The following is a 21688-nucleotide window of genomic DNA, read 5'->3' on the forward strand; positions in this document are numbered from 1 at the left end:
GACGTGTATTATTTTTGGCTCATTAAAAATTAATCTTGCTGCCGCGTTCTGAATTAATTGTAAAGGTTTGATAGAATTGGCTGGAAGACCTGCCAAGAGGGCATTGCAATAGTCCAGCCTGGACAGAACAAGAGCTTGAACAAGGAGTTGTGCAGCATGTTCCCAAAGAAAGGGCTTGATCTTCTTGATGTTGAATAAAGCAAATCTGCAGGATCGGACAGTTTTATCAATGTGGTCTGAGAAAGTCAGCTGATCAGTTGAAAAACTAATGGAATGCATAGTCGATATAAAAAATTGGATGACGAGTAATTTCTTACTGCTAAATTCAGAAAAAAACAGAGGTGTTAATCATAGGGCCTAAAAACTCTGCTTGTAATAACCTAGAACACTGTCTAAGACTTGATGGTTGCTCTGTCAATTTTTCGTCATCAGTTAGGAACCTAGGTGTGCTACTTGATCGCAATCTTTCCTTAGAAAGCCACGTTTCTAGCATTTGTAAAACTGCATTTTTCCATCTCAAAAATATATCTAAATTACGGCCTATGCTCTCAATGTCAAATGCAGAAATGTTAATCCATGCATTTATGACTTCAAGGTTAGACTATTGTAATGCTTTATTGGGTGGTTGTTCTGCACGCTTGGTAAACAAACTACAGCTAGTCCAAAATGCAGCAGCTAGAGTTCTTACTAGAACCAGGAAGTATGACCATATTAGTATGACCTGTCCACACTGCACTGGCTCCCTATCAAACATCGTATAGATTTTAAAATATTGCTTATTACTTATAAAGCCCTGAATGGTTTAGCACCTCAGTATTTGAATGAGCTCCTTTTACATTATACTCCTCTACGTCCGCTACGTTCTCAAAACTCAGGCAATTTGATAATACCTAGAATATAAAAATCAACTGCGGGCGGCAGATCCTTTTCCTATTTGGCGCCTAAACTCTGGAATAACCTACCTAACATTGTTCGAGACACACTCTTGCAGTTTAAATCTAGAATAAAGACCCATCTCTTTAACCTGGCATACACATAACATACTAATATGCTTTTAATATCCAAATCCGTTAAAGGATTTTTAGGCTGCATTAATTAGGTAAACCGGAACCGGAAACACTTCACATAACACCGTACTTTCTACATCATTAGAAGAATGGCATCTACGCTAATATTTGTCTGTTTCTCTCTTGTTCCGAGGTCACCGTGGCCACCAGATCCAGTCTGTGTCCAGATCAGAGGGTCACTGCAGTCACCCGGATCCAGTACGTATCCAGACCAGATGGTGGATCAGCACCTAGAAAGGACCTCTACTGCCCTGAAAGACAGCGGAGACCAGGACAACTAGAGCCCCAGATACAGATCCCCTGTAAAGACCTTGTCTCTGAGGACCACCAGGACAAGACCACAGGAAACAGATGATTCTTCTGCACAATCTGACTTTGCTGCAGCCTGGAATTGAACTACTGGTTTCGTCTGGTCAGAGGAGAACTGGCCCCCCAACTGAGCCTGGTTTCTCCCAAGTTTTCTCCATTCTGTCACCGATGGAGTTTCGGTTCCTTGCCGCTGTCGCCTCTGGCTTGCTTAGTTGGGGTCACTTCATCTACAGCGATATCGTTGACTTGATTGCAAATAAAAACAGACACTATTTAAACTGAACAGAGATGACATAACTGAATTCAATGATGAACTGCCTTTAACTATCATTTTGCATTATTGAGACACTGTTTTCCAAATGAATGTTGTTCAGTGCTTTGACGCAATGTATTCTGTTTAAAGCACTATATAAGTGAAGTGACATTCAGCCAAGTATGGCAACCCATACTCAGAATTTGTGCTCTGCATTTAACCCATCCGAAATGCACACACACAGAGCAGTGAACACACACACACACTGTGAGCACACACCCGGAGCAGTGGGCAGCCATTTATGCTGCGCCGCCCGGGGAGCAGTTGGGGGTTCGATGCCTTGCTCAAGGGCACCTAAGTCGTGGTATTGAAGGTGGAGAGAGAACTGTACATGCACTCCCCCCACCCACAATTCCGTTCGGCCCGAGACTAGAACCCACATCCCTTCGATTGGGAGTCCAACCCTCTAACCATTAGGCCACGACTTCCCCTAAATAAAGGTGATTGATTGATTGATTGATCATCAATCATAACTCCAAGGCTTATAGCTGTTTTTGAAGGAGTTATGGTTGATGTGCCTAACTTGATGGTGAAATTGTGATGGAACGATGGGTTTGCTGGAATCACAAGCAGTTCTGTCTTGGCAAGGTTAAGTTGAAGGTGATGGTCCATCATCCAGGAAGAAATGTCAGTTAGACAAACTGAGATGCGAATAGCTACCATCGGATCATCAGGATGGAATGAGAGGTAGAGTTGAGTGTCATCAGCATAGCAGTGGTATGAAAAGTCATGTTTTTGAATGACAGAACCTAATGATGCCATGTAGACAGAGAAGAGAAGTGGTCCAAGAACCGAGCCCTGAGGCACCCCAGTAGTTAGATGTTGAGACTTGGACACCTCACCTCTCCAAGATACTTTGAAGGACCTATCTGATAGGTAAGACTCAAACCATTGAAGTGTGGTTCCTGAGATGCCTTTCGCCAGTAGCGTTGATAGGAGGATCTGGTGGTTAACTGTGTCAAAAGCAGCGGACAGATCAAGCAGGAAAAGTACTGAAGATTTGGATTCTGCTCTTGCCAGTCTTAGAGCTTCAACAACTGAGAGCAAGGCCGTCTCAGTTGAATGTCCACTTCTGAAGCCAGATTGGTTGCTGTCAAGGAGATTGTTGTGTGTGAGAAATGTAGAGACTTGTTTGAACACAGCTCGTTCAAGTGTTTTTGCAATAAAAGGAAGAAGGGAAACTGGTCTGTAGTTCTCTAAAAGAGATGGGTTGAGGTTGGGTTTCTTAAGTAGTGGAGTTATACATGCCTGTCTAAATGATGAGGGAAAAACACCAGTGTGGAGGGAAGTGTTGATGATGTGAGTGAGTGCAGGTACAACTTCAGGAGAAATGGCTTGAAGGAGATGAGATGGAATTGGATCAAGCGGGCAAGTTGTAGGGTGATTAGAAAGGATGAGTTTTGACACTTCTGCCTCAGAGAGTGAAGAGAAGGATGTAAATGAGTGTAAGTTTGCTGGTGATATGAGCTTGACTGATTGTGGTGTGGAAAATTGTGCACTAATGTGTTTAATTTTATTAATGAAAAACGTTGCAAAGTCGTCAGCTATTAGAGATGAAGCAGGAGGAGGAGGAGGAGGAGGACAAAGAAGTGAGGAAAATGTTTTAAAAAGCATGCGAGAGTTAGATGAATTGTTAATTTTGTTATGGTAGTATGTCCTTTTAGCAGAGGAGACATTAGCAGAGAAAGAAAAAGAGAAAGTTTTAGTTGTAGTACTTTTATTCCTTCCTGTCTGTTCAATTGGTGGTGTTTTTCTGCATGTCGCATGCTTTGTTTTGTCTTTGTGTGCTATTTATTGCTTTGGTTTTTTACTTAGTTGTTTGCACAAGATCATTCCTTTTTTGTCTTTGTAAGAACCATTAATTGTAGCTGGTAGTGGGACCTTGCCACTGTTGTGCCTACTCTGTGTGCTCCATGTGTTTTACAAAGGGTTCTTGGGTGCTGCATGTTTTGGGCTCTTGTCTGTATGCTCTGGTTTTCTTTTTCTTTGCAACATTTTTTTTTAAAGGGGGGGTGAAATGCTATTTCATGCATACTGAGTTTTTTACACTGTTAAAGAGTTGGATTCCCATGCTAAACATGGACAAAGTTTCAAAAATTAAGTTGTACGTTTGAAGGAGTATTTCTGTTCCAAAAATACTCCTTTCGGTTTGTCAGAAGTTTCGGAAAGTTTTTTCGAGTATGGCTCTGTGTGACGTTAGATGGAGCAGAATTTCCTTATATGGGTCCTGAGGGCACGTCTGCCGGAAGAGCGCGCGCTCCCGTATAGCACAGCAATGAGAGACTGAGCACAGACAATCACTGATCAGAGCGAGAGCGTTGCGAAAAGTCACAAAAGATGAGTGTTTTTGGTTGCCAGGGCAAGACAACCCTGCACAGATTATCAAAAAAAAAACAGCAATAAGGGACCAGTGGATGGAGTTTATTTTTACAGAGCATCAACGGAGTTGTGCAAGTGTTTGTTCCCTGCATTTCGAAAATGCTTGTTTTACAAACAAGGCCCAGTTTGACGACGGATTGTGTATCGTTTATTTCTTAAGGATAATGCAATCCCAATGAAAAAGGGTCACGATTGTGTGTTGGAACCACAGGCGGTGAGAAAATATCTCTGCCTCCTTGTTAGTGCGTCCGCCTCCCTTCGGAGACCCGGGTTCGAGCCCCGCTCGGAGCGAGTCGTTGCTGCTGCTGCTTTCATTCAGTTTCAGCCTCGGGATCTGATTCTGGATCATAAATATACGCTGAATCTGACTGTTAGCCATGGTTTGTTTTGGATGATGGTTTTTTCCTCAAGGTAATGTCACAGCTTTCAAACGCTCTCAACTCAAAAGCCTACTGGCGCTCGTGATTCTTTAGCTCCCCCACACGTCACGCCTCCAGTCGGTCGTGTTTTTCCGGGAAAAATCGGTACAGACTATCTTTCTCTTATGAATATAATAAAACCTCAGACTTTTTGGAGTTATGAAGGATGCAGTACTACTCTATAGGTACTCAAGATTAACAGGATATTGAGTGAAAACGAGCATTTCACCCCCCCTTTAATCTAATTTAGATTAACAATATAATTTATCAATCATTGTACCTGGTGTGTGCTTTTGTCTTGGGTCACTATGTGTCTGCTCTATGTGCTTTTGATACCACTGCATGTATGTATGCATGAATTTTGTGTGTGTGTGTGTGTGTGTGTGTGTGAGTGAAAGAGAGAGAGAGCAAGACCACACTATTGCAAGGTAATTTTATGTTGATTTTTTGTGCCTAACCATCGAGTCTTTTCAGATTTGATTATTTTATCAGGACTTCCAACCAGTCTCTCTCTTCTGTAATGTACTCCCATTATTTGGGAAAATCTAATAAACTGTTTTTATTGGAAATCACGTGTTCTGTGTATTGTTACATTTTAAGGGAGGTTAAGCGATCACAACAGAACAAGCATGACTTAAATGAACTGAAAAATATGTAATTTTGTTAATGTTGTACATGCCAATATAGTTTTTATTCACTTTCATCCAAATGAGGCCATTGAAAGTCATGATAGGTCACCATTATGAAATTGTTGCCTGACAGCGGAAACCAGACAGGAGGGTAGAGGCTTTCTTATATGCCACAAGCTTTCCAACGCAGTTTCCATGGGACGGCACTGCCCACACAATACCTGCCAAACACAGCGATAGACAAGCGGCTACATTTGCAACAACATTTTCACCGGAGGAAGAGATAAATGCTTAGAAACGCCCATATGGCTAGCATGATGCCTTCTATTTCTAGATGACGAAGATAAAGTTCACCAGTACTACGACACTATGTCAAAGGTTACTGGTACTTATCTGAACTAACGTCATGACCACTGCCACACAGTAAAAGCCAGAGCATTAAATTAACACTGCTCAGAGCATATATGGTCCCACTCTAAAACAGTGTTAAAGTAACACTGAAGCATTGTCAATATTCATGAGATAATTATGTGATTAATTAAGTGCTGATTGATCATAAGTGATGAACACTGGATTTTAAAGGTCCCCTTCTTCGTGATCCCATGTTTTAAACTTTAGTTAGTGTGTAATGTTCTTGTTAGAGTATAAATAATATCTGTAAAATTCTAAAGCTCAAAGTTCAATGCCAAGCGAGATATTTTATTTAACAGAATTCGCCTACAAAAAACGACTATGTTCCCATGTTCGGTATTCTCTTTTCATTAGATTCACTCAGAATTATTGAATTCTGTAAAATTACATTTAACCCATCTGTAATGATACAACGCTCATTCCAGAGGTTAGTGACACAATCTACACAAAACAGAAACACAACTGCCCCCCAAAATATACAGCAGTCATCCTCACTCACACACAAACTAAACAGATAAATATTTAACAGCCCATTTTCAAGGTTTGCTTTTGCTGTTAAACCGGAAAGATTTAAACTTAATAAGTTTTACCTAGTTTGTACCTAGTCTCTTATCTAGCCTCAAAGTTTGCCTGTTCATTAATTATTTTTATTTTGAGAAAAATCAGCTGGGGTTTACCTGAACAGCACCTACTCGCTGGCCTCCGTTACATATTCAAAATTATTACCTCTATAGCTCAGGGTCTGTATTGTGATTTTAAAGACCCCATGTCTCTTCAAAAATAGCTCCTAAATTATCGTTTTTATAATCTCTTTTTTATTAAATCAATTTAACTACCAATTGCCCTCTTAATGCATTAAATCTGAACTCTTAACATCTCAGTGTCTATGATTTGACTGAAACACTGAGCTTTACTATAAATAGCTTATCACTTAAAACACAAGCATTTTAGCTGACTTTGAGAGAGAGAGCAAACCATCTCAAGAGAGAGAACTCAGAGGGACTCAGGACTGGTAGCAATGCATTTTCATTAATTTTTAACATAATTTCATCGTACTATTATAGTGCGAACATATCGACTGCACTGCCCCGTGTCACGGTTTAGAATGGGAATTTTGATTTACAAGTAGTTGAAAACATTAGAGATATTGTTAGTAATCAGCTGGACAAAATATATAACACTAGCCTAGTGGTTTTGGGATATTTTACTGCAAATATCTTACAAATTGTACCTTTAATTCTGGCCATGACTTTGGGTCCAGATATGTTACTTCGGGTCATACTAGCATGCTTTCTTCAAGGTTACTTTGAAACCCCCGTTTATGTTACTTGTTTACAACATTATCATCTCATATGCAAACAATAATTTCATTATTATTATTATTATTTAATGATGCTGAGTGGCTATATTTTTCAATCCAACAGTATTGTTACGTACTTGAAAGTGTCTAGGGCATGTACCGCAACATTTATATATTAACGTACTGCTGAAGGTGGGGGTATGGTGGAAGAACACATGACAGACTCTTTTAAAGGGAAAAATAAACTGGGCTTTATTCACAAAAAGCCAAAAGGCCACTGGACCAAGTCAAAACAACAATAATGTGCGCTTGGTACAATGTGATATAAACAAAGACAAACAACAAACAAACAATAAATGGGAAAAGAACAAAAAGTGGCGCCAAAGGAAAGAACAAAATATAACAAAACAATCCTTAATCTAAACCTAATCTAACCAAAACAAAAATGTAGAACACAAACCGAAATCTTCAGTGCATCCGGCACCCTAACTAAATTACCTATAAAACAGAAATACAAAGGATGGCGCTTACTTCTTACCTAGTGTGTCTAACAAATCATCTGCTACGGGTGCAGTGTATATCGCGATATACTAACCTGCGTTCTCTTCCCAGAATTGCAGTTTTTAACAGATATCTCCGAGCAAATAAGAAGCTAGACACAAACTAATCTCGCCCATATTAAGGCGTAACAAATACTTAGAAACACATAGCACATAGCAAACTTAATTCGCGGGCAGAAACAGTCAAAACCTCAGTTTACAGCAGATAAACTAATTCCACTGCAAAGCGCTCGATTTACTACAGAGGAGTTCTCAATGTGCTCCGGAGAGAAAGCATGAATGAACACGTAAACCCTTTTAATCAGCTGGGCAGCCTCCGATTGGCTCTGAAGCGGCGCCTTAATGATGACTGACGTCCAACTCGGCCAATCACAGCAACCTGTGAGCAGAGAGAGTAAACTAGAGACAAAGAGAAGATAATGAGAACAACAACCGACATGTCCTCAATACACCGGCGTGCACAAATCAATGAAAACAGAATACGCATGGAGCGTAACACCTCCCCCCTTAAGAACCAACTATTTGGACTAGATCAAACATATAGTTGTTCAAACAGTGATCAAATCCCGCAATAAGCAACTCTAGATAGTGAGTCAGCTATCACATTTTTGACGCCTTTCTTATGTTTGATTACCAGATTATAACCCTGTACAATCAGAGACCAGCGCATCAATCGTTGATTCAGATTATACATACGTGACAGAAAAACTAGAGGGTTATGATCTGTAAACACCATGACTGGAATACTACTCGATCCGACATACACATCAAAATATTGGAGGGCCATTAAGAGTGCTAGTGCCTCCTTCTCGATCGTCGAATAATTCAACTGATGTCTGTTGAACTTCCTGGAAAAATAACAGATAGGATGATCAATACCATCTTTACCTTCCTGAATTAACACAGCTCCAGCACCAACGGCACTTGTGTCTACATCGAGTTTAAAAGCAGAATCAGTCTGGTGCGGCTAAAACGGGTGTATTACACAGAAGACCTTTGATCAAGTTGAAAGCATGCTGACATTCATCAGACCATAAAAACTTTCGGGATGGACTAAGAAGTGAAGTCAGCGGGTGCACAATCGTTGAAAAGTTTTTGCAGAAACCACGATAATAGCCAGCCATCCCTAAAAATCGACGTTCACGTCAGGTGGTGGGAACAGGGAACTCTACTATAGCAGTAACTTTTGCTTCGACTGGGCGCACTTGACCTTGACCGACTTCCTTCCCAAGATATGTGATAGTGGCCTGCCCAAATTCCCATTTAGCTAGATTTAAGGTCAGCGATGCTTTCTCAAGACGCTCAAAAACAGTTCGCAGTGAAGACACATGTTCTTACCAGTCAGTAGAGTAAACCACTAGGTCATCTAGTTATGCATTACACTTTAGCACCCCAGCCAACACAATATTGATGAGTCGTTGAAAAGTGGCTGGTGCGTTGCGCATGCCGAAAGCCATCACGGAGTACTGAAGGAAACTATCAGGTGTTACAAATGCTGAGATGTCAGAAGCACGAGACTTAAGAGTAACTTGCCAGTAACCTTTTAACAGACCTAATTTACTGACATAAGCTGAACCAAGGTTATCAACACAATCTTCCATGCACGGCAGTGGAAAACAATCCGGTACAGTTACGGCATTTACTTTTTGATAGTCAGTGCAAAATCGCACAGTACCATCGCTCTTTGGCACTAATAAGCACGGCGAACTCCAGGGACTACAACTGGACTGGGCAAATCCATGCTCTAACAGATACTCAACCTCATTCCGCATCAGAGCTCTTTTTGCTGTATTCACGCGATACGCATGTTGTTTGATCGGAGCAGCACCACCCACATCAATATCATGCTCTAACACTGTAGTACGAGAAGGTACATCGTTAAACAAAGTACGAAAATCATTAACCAATTGCATAATATCACATCCTTGTTGTTCAGTTAAATGAGACACACGAAATGCAAAATTAGTTAATACCTCAGAATTCGTAAGTCAAGCACATTGCTGGTAAGTATGACGTAAGATTACTCCATCATCCTCAGGATCAGTGATTTCTACAGCCGTGCAAGCTACTAAAACAGGAGATGACACCGGGACAGTAATTTCATCTGAAAGTAACACATTCTGGACAGCTTCTCTGTTGTGAAAAGTCTTTAACATATTCACATGACACACACGAGTCTTCCTCTTCTTATCAGGAGTTCCGATAACGTAATCTGTATTACTGATTTTTCTCACCACCTCATACGGTCCAGAAAATCGTGCGGATAAAGCAGACCCCACCATAGGCAGCAACACCAACACCTGATCGCCCTTGTTAAAGGTACAGATTTACGATCGTAGCGACACTTCATTTTTTTCTGAGCAACTTCAAGTGACTCCCTTGCCACTGAACAAGCTTTGTGCAAGCGTTCACGGAACTTGATCAGATAATCTATCACATTCACTTTAGGATTAGACTCTAAAGACAAAAGATTCTTCTTGAGCATTTTCAAGGGTCCTCTGACAGTGTGTCCGAATACTAATTCAGCAGGACTGAATCCAAGGCTTTCCTGAACTGCTTCACTGATCGCAAACAAAAGTAATGGTACGCCCTCATCCCATTCCTTACCCGTATCCATGCAGTACTTTCTGAGCATTGCCTTCAGCCAAGCACCCCCTGGCTTTCAGCATGATAGGCACTTGCAACCCTGTGGGAAATATTTAAACTGGACAACACTTGAGAAAAGATCTTCGAAAGAAAATTAGTGCCTTGATCTGTCTGCACAATTTTCGGTAAACCAAACGTAGAAAAAAAACTTCACCAGTGCTCTAGTTACAACAGGTGCTGTAATCTTCCTCAATGGAATTGCCTCCAGGAATCTAGTCGCAGTACACATTACGGTTAATAAAAACTGGTTTCCGGTCTTAGACTTCGGCAAAGGGCCGACACAATCGACGATAACATGCTCAAATGGTTCCCCTATCACTGGAATAAGAACAAGTGGAGCACACTGAATGACTTGATTCGGTTTGCCCGTGATCTGACAGGTGCGGCAGGTGCGACAAAATTGTGTGACATCAGTTTTTAATCTAGGCCAAAAGAAATGTCTCAAAATTCTGTGATAAGTTTTCTTAATTCCTAGATGTCCCGCCAAATCGTGATCATGAGCTAAAGATAGAACTTGCTGTCGGTAACAGGAAGAAATCACATTTATACACACTACCCCATTCAGAATCATCTGCAATATCAGGGCGCCACTTACGCATCAATAAGTTGTTCTCCACATAATATGCAACTTTCCTCTCTTGAGCGGTCTTTGAAGAAACAGCAGCAACAAAACACTTTTGAAGGCTTTTATCCTCCTTTTGAGCAGAAATAAGTCTCTCACGTGTCACAGACAGATTTATACTCAAGGAACTCGGAACAAGGGATTTCTCTACAGCTTTACTCTCATCAGCTAAAACGTCACTGATAAAAACAGGTGCCATAAAAGATGTACCCAAATCATCAACTGCATTTATCTTACAAGCCTGAGCTCGCGTCACCACACAAACTGGAAAAGTGTCAGGATATGAACTCAAAAGCTCATCAGGCTGATCTGATGCAACTGGATTATCAAAAACTTCCAACAAAGGCATGATTTTCCCACTGGCTAAATCATTGCCAAGGATAAATTCTACCCCATTCACAGGCAATCGTTCACGAACGGCTACTTTCACAAAACCTGTACACAGTTCTGATTCTAGGTGAATTTGATGCAATGGAACTTTAATGAGACCCATCTCTATGCCCTGTACTAGTACATTACTGCCACAGAAAGTATGTTCAGAAAACGGCAGTACTTCTGCGCTAATAAAAGACTGCATTTCCCCAGTATCACACAGCATTTTAACTCTTATCTGTTCTGCAGAATTCCCAGTAATGGAAATTAACCCTTCCATCAGAAAAGGTGCATAGCTAGAATCAGGCTTATCACTACGTTCGACTTTAACAGAATCCACCAGTTTCACAAATCCAGCACTCTTAGGTACAGAACTCGACTGTTTTCGTTTTAACACAAAACAATCAGCAATTTAATGCCCCGGTTTGTGGCAATAAAAACATTCCCGATCTTCCTTTGACTTCAAGTTACCTGGTTTTGGTCGTGACGAACTACTCGAATTCACTTGGAGAGACACAGCTTTCTCTGAACGTGCAGGAATAAACAGGTTTTTATGCGTTAATGCGAATTCATCTGCTAGGACAGACGCTTGAGACAAAGAAGTTACTTTCTGCTCATTTAAATAAACAACAACCCGCTCAGGTATACAATTTTTAAATTCTTCTAAAAGAATTAACTCTCGCATGGTTCTAAAATCATCTGCCTTACTCGAAGTACACCACTTGTCAAATAAAATACCTTTCTCCCGCGCAAATTCAACATATGTCTGATTGGAATTTTTCTTATGGCTTCTAAACCGTTGCCTATAGGCTTCTGGCACCAATTCTTATGTACACAAAATTGCAGCTTTCACTACCTCATAATTCACGCTATCCTCTACGGACATCTTGAGCCTTACCAGTTAACTTGCACTGTAACAGCAAGGGCCAAACCTCTTTAGGCCAATGAAGAGTTGATGCAATCCGCTCAAACACGCTAAAATAGGAGTCAACTTCTGTTTCACGAAACTGCGGCACAAGAGAAATATGTCTACTGACCTCAAAGTTGGTCCCCACCGAGCCAGCCCCCGAAGCATCAGAAGGCTGTAAGGGTTGCACAACTGGAACAGGTGTCACTTTAGCTGAACTCAATTCAAGTTCACGCAGCTTAACCTGCGTCTCCGCCTCAATTTCGAGTCGGCGGACTTCAAGTCGAAACTCCATATCAGCCCGACGATCTTCTGCCCGTTCGCATGCCTCCATTTGGACTCGCGCTAAGCGGACTTTAAGCCGCACATCACCTCCTCCAGACTCAGCCGAGCCCGGAGAAAAAGGCTCAAAGGGCGGCAGAGTGGCCTTGGCCCCAGAATCCTCTACCTCAGCCATTCCACCTCGCTCCTCTTCGCCAGGGCAACCACCAACACCTTCACCAACTACTGCAGGCGACACTAAAACACCTAGCTCCACCAACCTTTGAGACACAGTAAACTTAATCTCTCTTTTTAGCCGCTGCCCTGAAACAGCAATCTGATAATGAGCAGCAATACGCAGCAAGTCATCTTTTCTACATTTATTTAACTGCTCAACCGTAGGTGCACTGACAAAAGTGTCTAAATCAAAATCAGCCATACTTACTCCTGAAGCTAAGGTTTTAAACCCCACACACTAGTTACTACCTCGCACAACACTAACTTTAAAAAAAAAAAAACTGAACATGGATATTCCACCATCCACACCAGCAGTAATTAATATCTCAGGAAAAATATATATCAAATTTAAAGATCCCGGACAAGCCCCCATTTAATGTTACGTACTTGAAAGTGTCTAGGGCATGTACCGCAACATTTATATATTAACGTACTGCTAAAGGTGGGGGTATGGTGGAAGAACACATGACAAGACTCTTTTAAAGGGAAAAATAAACTGGGCTTTATTCACAAAAAGCCAAAAGGCCACTGGACCCAGTCAGAACAACAATAAATGTGCGCTTGGTACAATGTGATATAAACAAAGACAAACAACAAACAAATAATAAATGGGAAAAGAACAAAAAGTGGCGCCAAAGGAAAGAACAAAATATAACAAAACAATCCTTAATCTAAACCTAATCTAACCAAAACAAAAATGTAGAACACAAACCGAAATCGTCAGTGCATCCGGCACCCTAACTAAATTACCTATAAAACAGAAATACAAAGGATGGCGCTCACTTCTTACCTAGTGTGTCTAACAAATCATCTGCTACGGGTGCAGTGTATATCGCGATATACTAACCTGCGTTCTCTTCCCAGAATGGCAGTTTTTAACAGATATCTCCGAGCGAATAAAAAGCTAGACACAAACTAATCTCGCCCATATTATTGCAGACATTACATTGGTGTTTCCATCTGGGTGTGGTCTTTAACAAAAGACATAACAACAAATTAGTATAAACAAATCAATAAAGTAGGTAAATTCATACAAAGAAGGTAGCAATATACACTTAAATGAACAACCTACATAAGAATGTGTGATGACAACCAGTAATTGCATTTAAAGTACCTTAATGAATATCAACTAAAATTCAGAAGGGTCACAGCTATCAAAAGCTGAAGTACATAAATAAACTTACTTGGTTCATCTAACATACGCACACAATACCAACACTTGAGAAAGCCTCGAGTACATTTGATTTCACCTACTCGGTGCAGGCTATTTCTACCAAACACTAATCACTGCCACCTGCTGGAAATGGGCGGAGCGTAGTGTCTTTAGGTTGCTGCAATGACATCACATTCAAACACTGGCTGATCACCAGAAAACTTCAAAATAAAAGCTTGTTTACAGCAGGCCTTTTTAACAGCCGCCCCCAGATTTCTAAAGCATGAGGAAATCTGTACATTATAAAAAGGCAAGTCAATTTCAATCTGGTATCACAGGTAGCTGTACAACCTTTGCCACAGGTCGCACATAAGACTTGTCCTTAACTTTCACTTCAACAGTCGTGATTCTATTGTCAAACCCAGGGAACACTGGGGGAGGTCACTTGACCCATGCGCGCGATGGTCGTAGGATTCTTATGCTCCGTCCAAACCTCCTTCCTTTTCCTAAATAACAACATATAGAATTGACAGCCATTTTTTTTTAAATTCTGTATAGTGTCAGTTTAATGTACGGAAACAAAAAACAAGACTCCTCGCCGTCCACAACTTCAATATTTCTCTTTTACAGAACAACAAGTTTAATGAAGACTTCAAAACCGGTCTGTCCGAATTTCTTTCATTTAATATTGGTTCGGTTGAAGACCCTATTTTTGTCTGGGAAGCTACAAAAGGTTTTATCAAAGATTTTTCTATAGCCTTTGCTACTAACGTAAAAAAGGCACATAATCAGAGAATTGACCATTTAGAAAAAGAATGTCAAAAACTTGATTTGTCACTAAAATCTTCTTTCTCTAATTCTAATTATAAGATGCTTATGGCCTTTAAAGCGGAATTGAACGATCTTTTGAGAAGGAAAGCAGAATTTGTGATTCACAGAACCAGGCAGTCCTATTACTTTTGTGGTGCCAGACCGAGCAAACTTTTAGCCTTAAGACTGAAGCAAAATCAGGCAAAAGCCTACATTGAAAAAATTAAGCACCCTTCTAAAGGACTGGTTGGGAATAGTAAAGAAATTAATTCCTCATTTTCCGATTTCTTTTCCAAACTCTATACGTCTGAACTTAATCCCTCAAGTTCAAGTTGTACTGCCTTTTTGCAGTCTCTTACTCTACCTCGACTTAGTCATGAGGAAGCTGAATCTTTAGGACAGCCAGTTACTTTGGAGGAACTTAAAGGGGCGTTACAAGGTGCTAAGAAAGGCAGGGCGCCAGGCTTAGACGGGATCCCTGCAGAATTATTTCTTAAATATTTTGATCTTCTCTGACCGGTCTTCCTGACTGCCATCCACGCAGCAGAAGAGGTGGGCGCTTTTCACCTACAGATGAATACGGCACTTATATCGCTGATACCCAAAAAAGGGAAAGATCATACGGATTGCGCAAACTACAGACCCATTAGTTTGCTAAACACGGATATAAAAATGTACGCCAGAATTCTCGCCTTGCGACTACAGCGATATTTGAATTTTTTAGTCCATCCTGACCAACCTGGCTTCATGCCTAATAGACTAGCGGCGGACAACATTCGGAGACTACTGCATGTCATCCATGAATCACAGGGTTGTCCCACTCCAGCTGCGGTTCTTTCGTTGGATGCAGAGAAGGCATTTGACAGGCTGGAGTGGGACTACCTGTGGTCTGTTTTGGAGGTGTTTGGTCTGGGCGAAGGCTTCATAAACATGATAAGAGTTCTATATAGAAACCCCACGGCCTCTGTTATGACTAAAATTACAACGAGGCACTAGACAAGGGTGCCCACTATCCCTTTTGCTTTTTGCAATGTCACTCGAACCCCAAACCCAACTGATAAGACAGGAAAATGTCTGTTCAATCTCAATTAACTCTCACAAGCAACATATATCACTATATGCCGATGACATTTTATTGTTTATCTCGGATCTCCAAGTTTCATTTCCCCAGATACTGAAGGTATTTGAAAAGTTCAGTGGGCTCTCTGGGTACAGAATTAATTGGGATAAATCATCTTTGCTTCCACTTAATAGCATTGCTAAGAAAGTTAGACTACCTTGTAATATCTCCATACAATCTTCATTAAATTACTTAGGCATTGTTGTTCACTCTTCCCTCCATGGTATACCTGAGGCCAATTATCTGCAAATTCTAACTAAGGTTGAACAAGATCTCCAAAAATGGACCTCGTTGCCATTATCATTACATGCCAGAATAGCGAGTGTTAAAATGAATGTTTTGCCACGAATCAATTTTCTTAGCTCCATGATTCTGTTACCTGCACCTAAAATGTTTTGGCACAAACTCAATTCTAAAATTCGTAAATTCATCTGGAATGGCAAGCAACCCAGATTGAAATTTGAAACACTGCAACGTGCAAAACATAATGGAGGATTAGCGCTTCCGAATTTCGAATTGTATCATAGGTCCTCTCAAATCAAATTCATTAAGGATTGGCTAGACCTGCTCTCTAGGGTTCCTTGGAGAGAGATAGAGGAGAGCTTAGCTGGCAAATACAGGTTACAAGATATACAGTTTTCTGGTCTAAACAACAAACAATGTTTGCAAGCTTTTGGTCCAATCATGGCCTACACAGTAGTCAATTTCAAACGTATGGAAAAATTTATTAATTTCTTGCATACTTGGCACACCCATACACCTATTTGGTATAATAATAATATCCGTTCGGGAGATATACCATTTTTCTCTAGAGACTGGATGCAGAAGGGTATTTATACATTAAAAGATATTGCAGCGTATAGGTAGCCTAGGCTACTCGCCTCACAGACCTAAACAAATCAGAAATATCCTATATCTATTATCTACAGAAAGCTTGAAATTTCTACTTTTAAACAGAACCATTCAAAACTACCGTATTTTCCGGACTATAAGTCGCACTTTTTTTCATAGTTTGGCTGGTCCTGCGACTTATAGTTAGGGGCGACCTATTTATCAAAATGAATTTGAACTGAACCAAGAGAAATGAACTAAGAGAAATGAACCAAGATAAAACATTACCGTCTCCAGCCGTGAGAGGGCGCTCTATGCTGCTCAGTTCTCCTGTAGTCTACACTGAAGACATAGAGCGCCCTCTCGCGGCTGGAGACGGTAATGTTTTATCTTGTTTCTAAACAAATGCGACTTATAGTCCAGTGCGACTTATATATGTTTTTTTTTCCTCATCATGGCGTATTTTTGGACTGATGCGACTTGTACTCGGGTGTGACTTATAGTCCTAAAAATACGGTAAATAAAAGTAGGCTAGCCAGGCTAATCCATAAGAAATGCATTTTTCTCCGGCACGTTCACTACTGCGAAGATCGTGAGTCAGTCAATTAAAATGTCATAATATTTTTTTTTACAGCGTTTAGGTGCAGTTTATATGAACGTGTCACCACTGCATGAGAAAGAGAGAAGGAGAGAGAGAGAGAGAGCAAGAGAGAGAGAGCGAGAGAGAGAGAGAGAGAGAGAGAGAGAGACACACACGCAAGGTCTCTCCCTCTCTGCCGTGCGCTCGCTACACGGTTTGCATGTGCGCTTTTGCTTGCTCGCTCGCTCTAGATTCGCAGGAGTTTTGAACTCATTTCCAGGCATCATAACATTACAAAAGGCAATTGTAATATTTTTGTATTACTATTTTGGTATGATGAACATTCACCCGCCAGTGTGGCTGAATGGCCTTTTGAGATTTACTCGCCAATCTGAAAATCTAACCGCACTTGGTGCTTGGCGGGTGTTAATTTCGGACCCTGGCTGCGGGCCAATAAAAACTAGACTGTAGTTTGGACACCCATGATATAGACCCAGTTAGATGGGGCTTCGGAAATGTACTACCTTTTAACCATTTACTGGCCTTAATTTGGCATAATTTAATTTACTACCTTTTACAACCCCTTCATGACTACATCAGTTATGCTGAAGAGATCATGAAAACGAATAGTGATGCATGATCTGTATTCATGGACTATGAAACAAACTGTAAGTGTATTATTTGTAAAAATGATGTTAAATGCTTGTTCTGTGTTGTTTAGTAGAAATAGTTTCATACACATGCTCATATTCTTTCACACACACAGGTTAAATGTTATATCATCAAACCAGCCTCTTAACATCCTCATGCCTCCACCTAATGTTCACTTTATCTTTTTCACTTTATTCACTACCTCACATAGACACACTGACAGTGTCACCCTGTTTGCACATTTGCTTCTTGTACATTCCTGGGTATCTTAATATTTAAGACTACAGTTTACATTCATGCACATTTTGCGTTATATATTTAATTCTACAATATAAACCTTTTTTTTATTTTATTCTTATATTTTTATTGTTTACTTTTATTTCATTCTTACATGGCTATATTTATGTATATTTTCATCTGTGTTGTTTTCTTTAATAATTGCACTGTCCATGGAGTGGACCTGACTCACAATATCACTGCTAGTTATATATGCTATATATAATTTTGTATGTGACGAATAAAAATCTTGAATCAATGTTAATGTTGTGGCTTATTTGTGTACTGTCATGCTAGAATAGTTGACAAAGAACTTAACTAATTGTACATTTATTGTATAATAGTGTTTTCGTATATTTTTATACAATCCATACAATTGAAAACAGTCCAATCTGATCTTAAGTTATATTCAACAAATGTTCAATGCTTTATTTATGAACTGTGTAGCTGTTAATGCCATCCTTTCCTGCATGTTACTTTTCTCTTGTTTTTAATATTTTCCTTTTAAGAATTATTTTTTGTGTGTAAAAGAGATTTTTAAAATGAACAATATTTGTAGGTTTAATGCCTAGCTCAATTTGGGTTCATTTTAACGTAGCAATGCAGTGTTTTCCTCACATCCTTAAACTCAATGCATGGTGGCACTCTGCGAGTTAACTTTCCTCCAGCAGGAGGCGCTAAGAGCGGGAGAGGTAAGGGTTTTGACGGTAACGGCTGCAAAGTGGCGGTGAGCTCACAAACGCTGCCTTTTCAACCACATGCGAAATAAAATTGAACATTTTCTAAATGCAGTAGTTTTCCTTCTGAAATACAGTGATAAACACCCGCTCTGGTTTTTGAAACCCTGCAATGTAATCATTTTAAACCATAAAAAAGCAATAAACATGATAACCCAACCGGTTGGGTTAAAAAGACCCAGCGTTGGGTTCGTCCCTTTTTGACCCAGCGCTTGGTTGCCAAAATAACCCAAATTGTGTATTCAACCCAGCATTTTTTAGAGTGTAATTTAAATAAAAATGCCTCAATGACTTAAGACTGAATAACCTAATAAACATACTTCTCATGATCATAACTGAGCCCACTGCCACTGGATCAATATGGAATGATTCAAAATAGACCAAGAACCAAAACCAAAAAGCATTTCCCATCAGGTCGTTATAATGCAGTGTACCTGGAGGTGGAGAGAGGGTAATGTACGAAGGTTGACTCCGGTTTTTGTTTCCACAATTTTCAGGGACCACTGTAACACTGATGCAAAGTCCATTCTCATTGGCGATATTCAGTTTGTAGGACGAAGTTTGGACTCTCCTGGTTTGGAAATTGTTGGCTCTCTCAGAACAGTTCTATTGGCGACAGAGGATTTTCATGTAATTACTACTATAAAATACAGTCTGATTGCACTGATTGTTCATTTTGTGTTACTCTGTGTGTGTGTGCATTACTCATTACAGAGTGCAGATGAGTCACTTGTTTCTTATGAAAACCATGTTATTCCTTTCCAAAATATTTTTGCTAAAATTAAATAAAAATATTACATTAAACTAAATTAATGCCTTTACCAGACACTTTTATCCAAAGTGACTTAGTTAAAATAATAATAATAATAATTGATTGCACTAACGTGTTCCCTGGAAATCTAACCCACAATCTTTTGCACTTCTAATGCAATGCTCTACCACTGAGCCTCAGGAACACTAAAAACTAAAGCTAAATCTTTTCTGAGATGATAAAACATTCAAAAATAATAATAATATTGATTATAATATACTAGGCACAAAAACATGACTAATGACTTTGCATTTTTAATCTCTTTCACTATATAAAGACATTTCTCCAAATACACACACACACTAGTTTCCATGTTTTTGGGAGACTCTACGTAGGCATAAAGGTTTGAATACTGTAAAAACTGTATTTTCTATCCCTTTATCCTAACTCTACCCCTTTCTGCATTTTTTAAAGTTTCAAAAACTTAATTCTTTATGATTTAAAAACTTCATTCTTTACGATTTATAAACTTCATTCTCTATGATTTATAAACTTAATTCTCTATGATTTATAAACTTCATTCTCTATGATTAATAAACTTAATTCTCTATGATTTAAAAACTTCATTCTTTACGATTTATAAACTTCATTCTCTATGATTTATAAACTTAATTCTCTATGATTTATAAACTTCATTCTCTATGATTTATAAACTTCATTCTCTATGATTTAAAAACTTCATTCTTTACGATTTATAAACTTCATTCTCTATGATTTATAAACTTAATTCTCAATGATTTATAAACTTCATTCTCAATGATTTATAAACTTCATTCTCAATGATTTATAAACTTCATTCTCAATGATTTATAAACTTCATTCTCTATGATTTATAAACTTCATTCTCTATGATTTATAAACTTCATTCTCTATGATTTATAAACTTCATTCTCAATGATTTATAAACTTCATTCTCAATGATTTATAAACTTCATTCTCAATGATTTATAAAATTCATTCTCTATGATTTATAAACTTCATTCTCAATGATTTATAAACTTCATTCTCTATGATTTATAAACTTCATTCTCTATGATTTATAAACTTCATTCTCTATGATTTATAAACTTCATTCTCTATGATTTATAAACTTCATTCTCTATGATTTATAAACTTCATTCTCTATGATTTATAAACTTAATTCTCAATGATTTATAAACTTCATTCTCTATGATTTATAAACTTCATTCTCTATGATTTATAAACTTCATTCTCTATGATTTATAAACTTCATTCTCTATGATTTATAAACTTAATTCTCAATGATTTATAAACTTCATTCTCTATGATTTATAAACTTAATTCTCAATGATTTATAAACTTCATTCTCTATGATTTATAAACGTCATTCTCTATGATTTATAAACTTCATTCTCTATGATTTATAAACTTCATTCTCTATGATTTATAAACGTCATTCTCTATGATTTATAAACGTCATTCTCTATGATTTATAAACGTCATTCTCTATGATTTATAAACTTCATTCTCTATGATTTATAAACTTCATTCTCTATGATTTATAAACGTCATTCTCAATGATTTATAAACGTCATTCTCTATGATTTATAAACTTCATTCTCTATGATTTATAAACTTCATTCTCTATGATTTATAAACTTCATTCTCTACGATTTATAAACTTCATTCTCTATGATTTATAAACTTAATTCTCAATGATTTATAAACTTCATTCTCAATGATTTATAAACTTCATTCTCAATGATTTATAAAATTCATTCTCTATGATTTATAAACTTCATTCTCAATGATTTATAAACTTCATTCTCTATGATTTATAAACTTCATTCTCTATGATTTATAAACTTAATTCTCAATGATTTATAAACTTCATTCTCTATGATTTATAAACTTCATTCTCTATGATTTATAAACTTCATTCTCTATGATTTATAAACTTAATTCTCTATGATTTATAAACTTAATTCTCAATGATTTATAAACTTCATTCTCTATGATTTATAAACGTCATTCTCTATGATTTATAAACTTCATTCTCTATGATTTATAAACTTCATTCTCTATGATTTATAAACGTCATTCTCTATGATTTATAAACGTCATTCTCTATGATTTATAAACGTCATTCTCTATGATTTATAAACTTCATTCTCTATGATTTATAAACTTCATTCTCTATGATTTATAAACGTCATTCTCAATGATTTATAAACGTCATTCTCTATGATTTATAAACTTCATTCTCTACGATTTATAAACTTCATTCTCTACGATTTATAAACTTCATTCTCTACGATTTATAAAC

At 38.4% G+C, this 21688-nt stretch overlaps 1 protein-coding gene across 1 annotated transcript in view; it reads right to left on the reverse strand.

Moving 5' to 3' along the window:
* Positions 1–21688, reverse strand: part of LOC128026696 (uncharacterized) — a 48342-nt gene that overhangs the window by 21159 nt on the left and 5495 nt on the right. The window contains exon 3 of the mRNA XM_052613962.1: positions 19025–19196. Within this exon, the coding sequence (XP_052469922.1) occupies positions 19025–19196 (172 nt within the window). The remainder of the gene's footprint in view (positions 1–19024; positions 19197–21688) is intronic.

Source organism: Carassius gibelio, chromosome A13 (genome assembly GCF_023724105.1).
Source record: "Carassius gibelio isolate Cgi1373 ecotype wild population from Czech Republic chromosome A13, carGib1.2-hapl.c, whole genome shotgun sequence".
NCBI lineage: Eukaryota > Metazoa > Chordata > Actinopteri > Cypriniformes > Cyprinidae > Carassius > Carassius gibelio.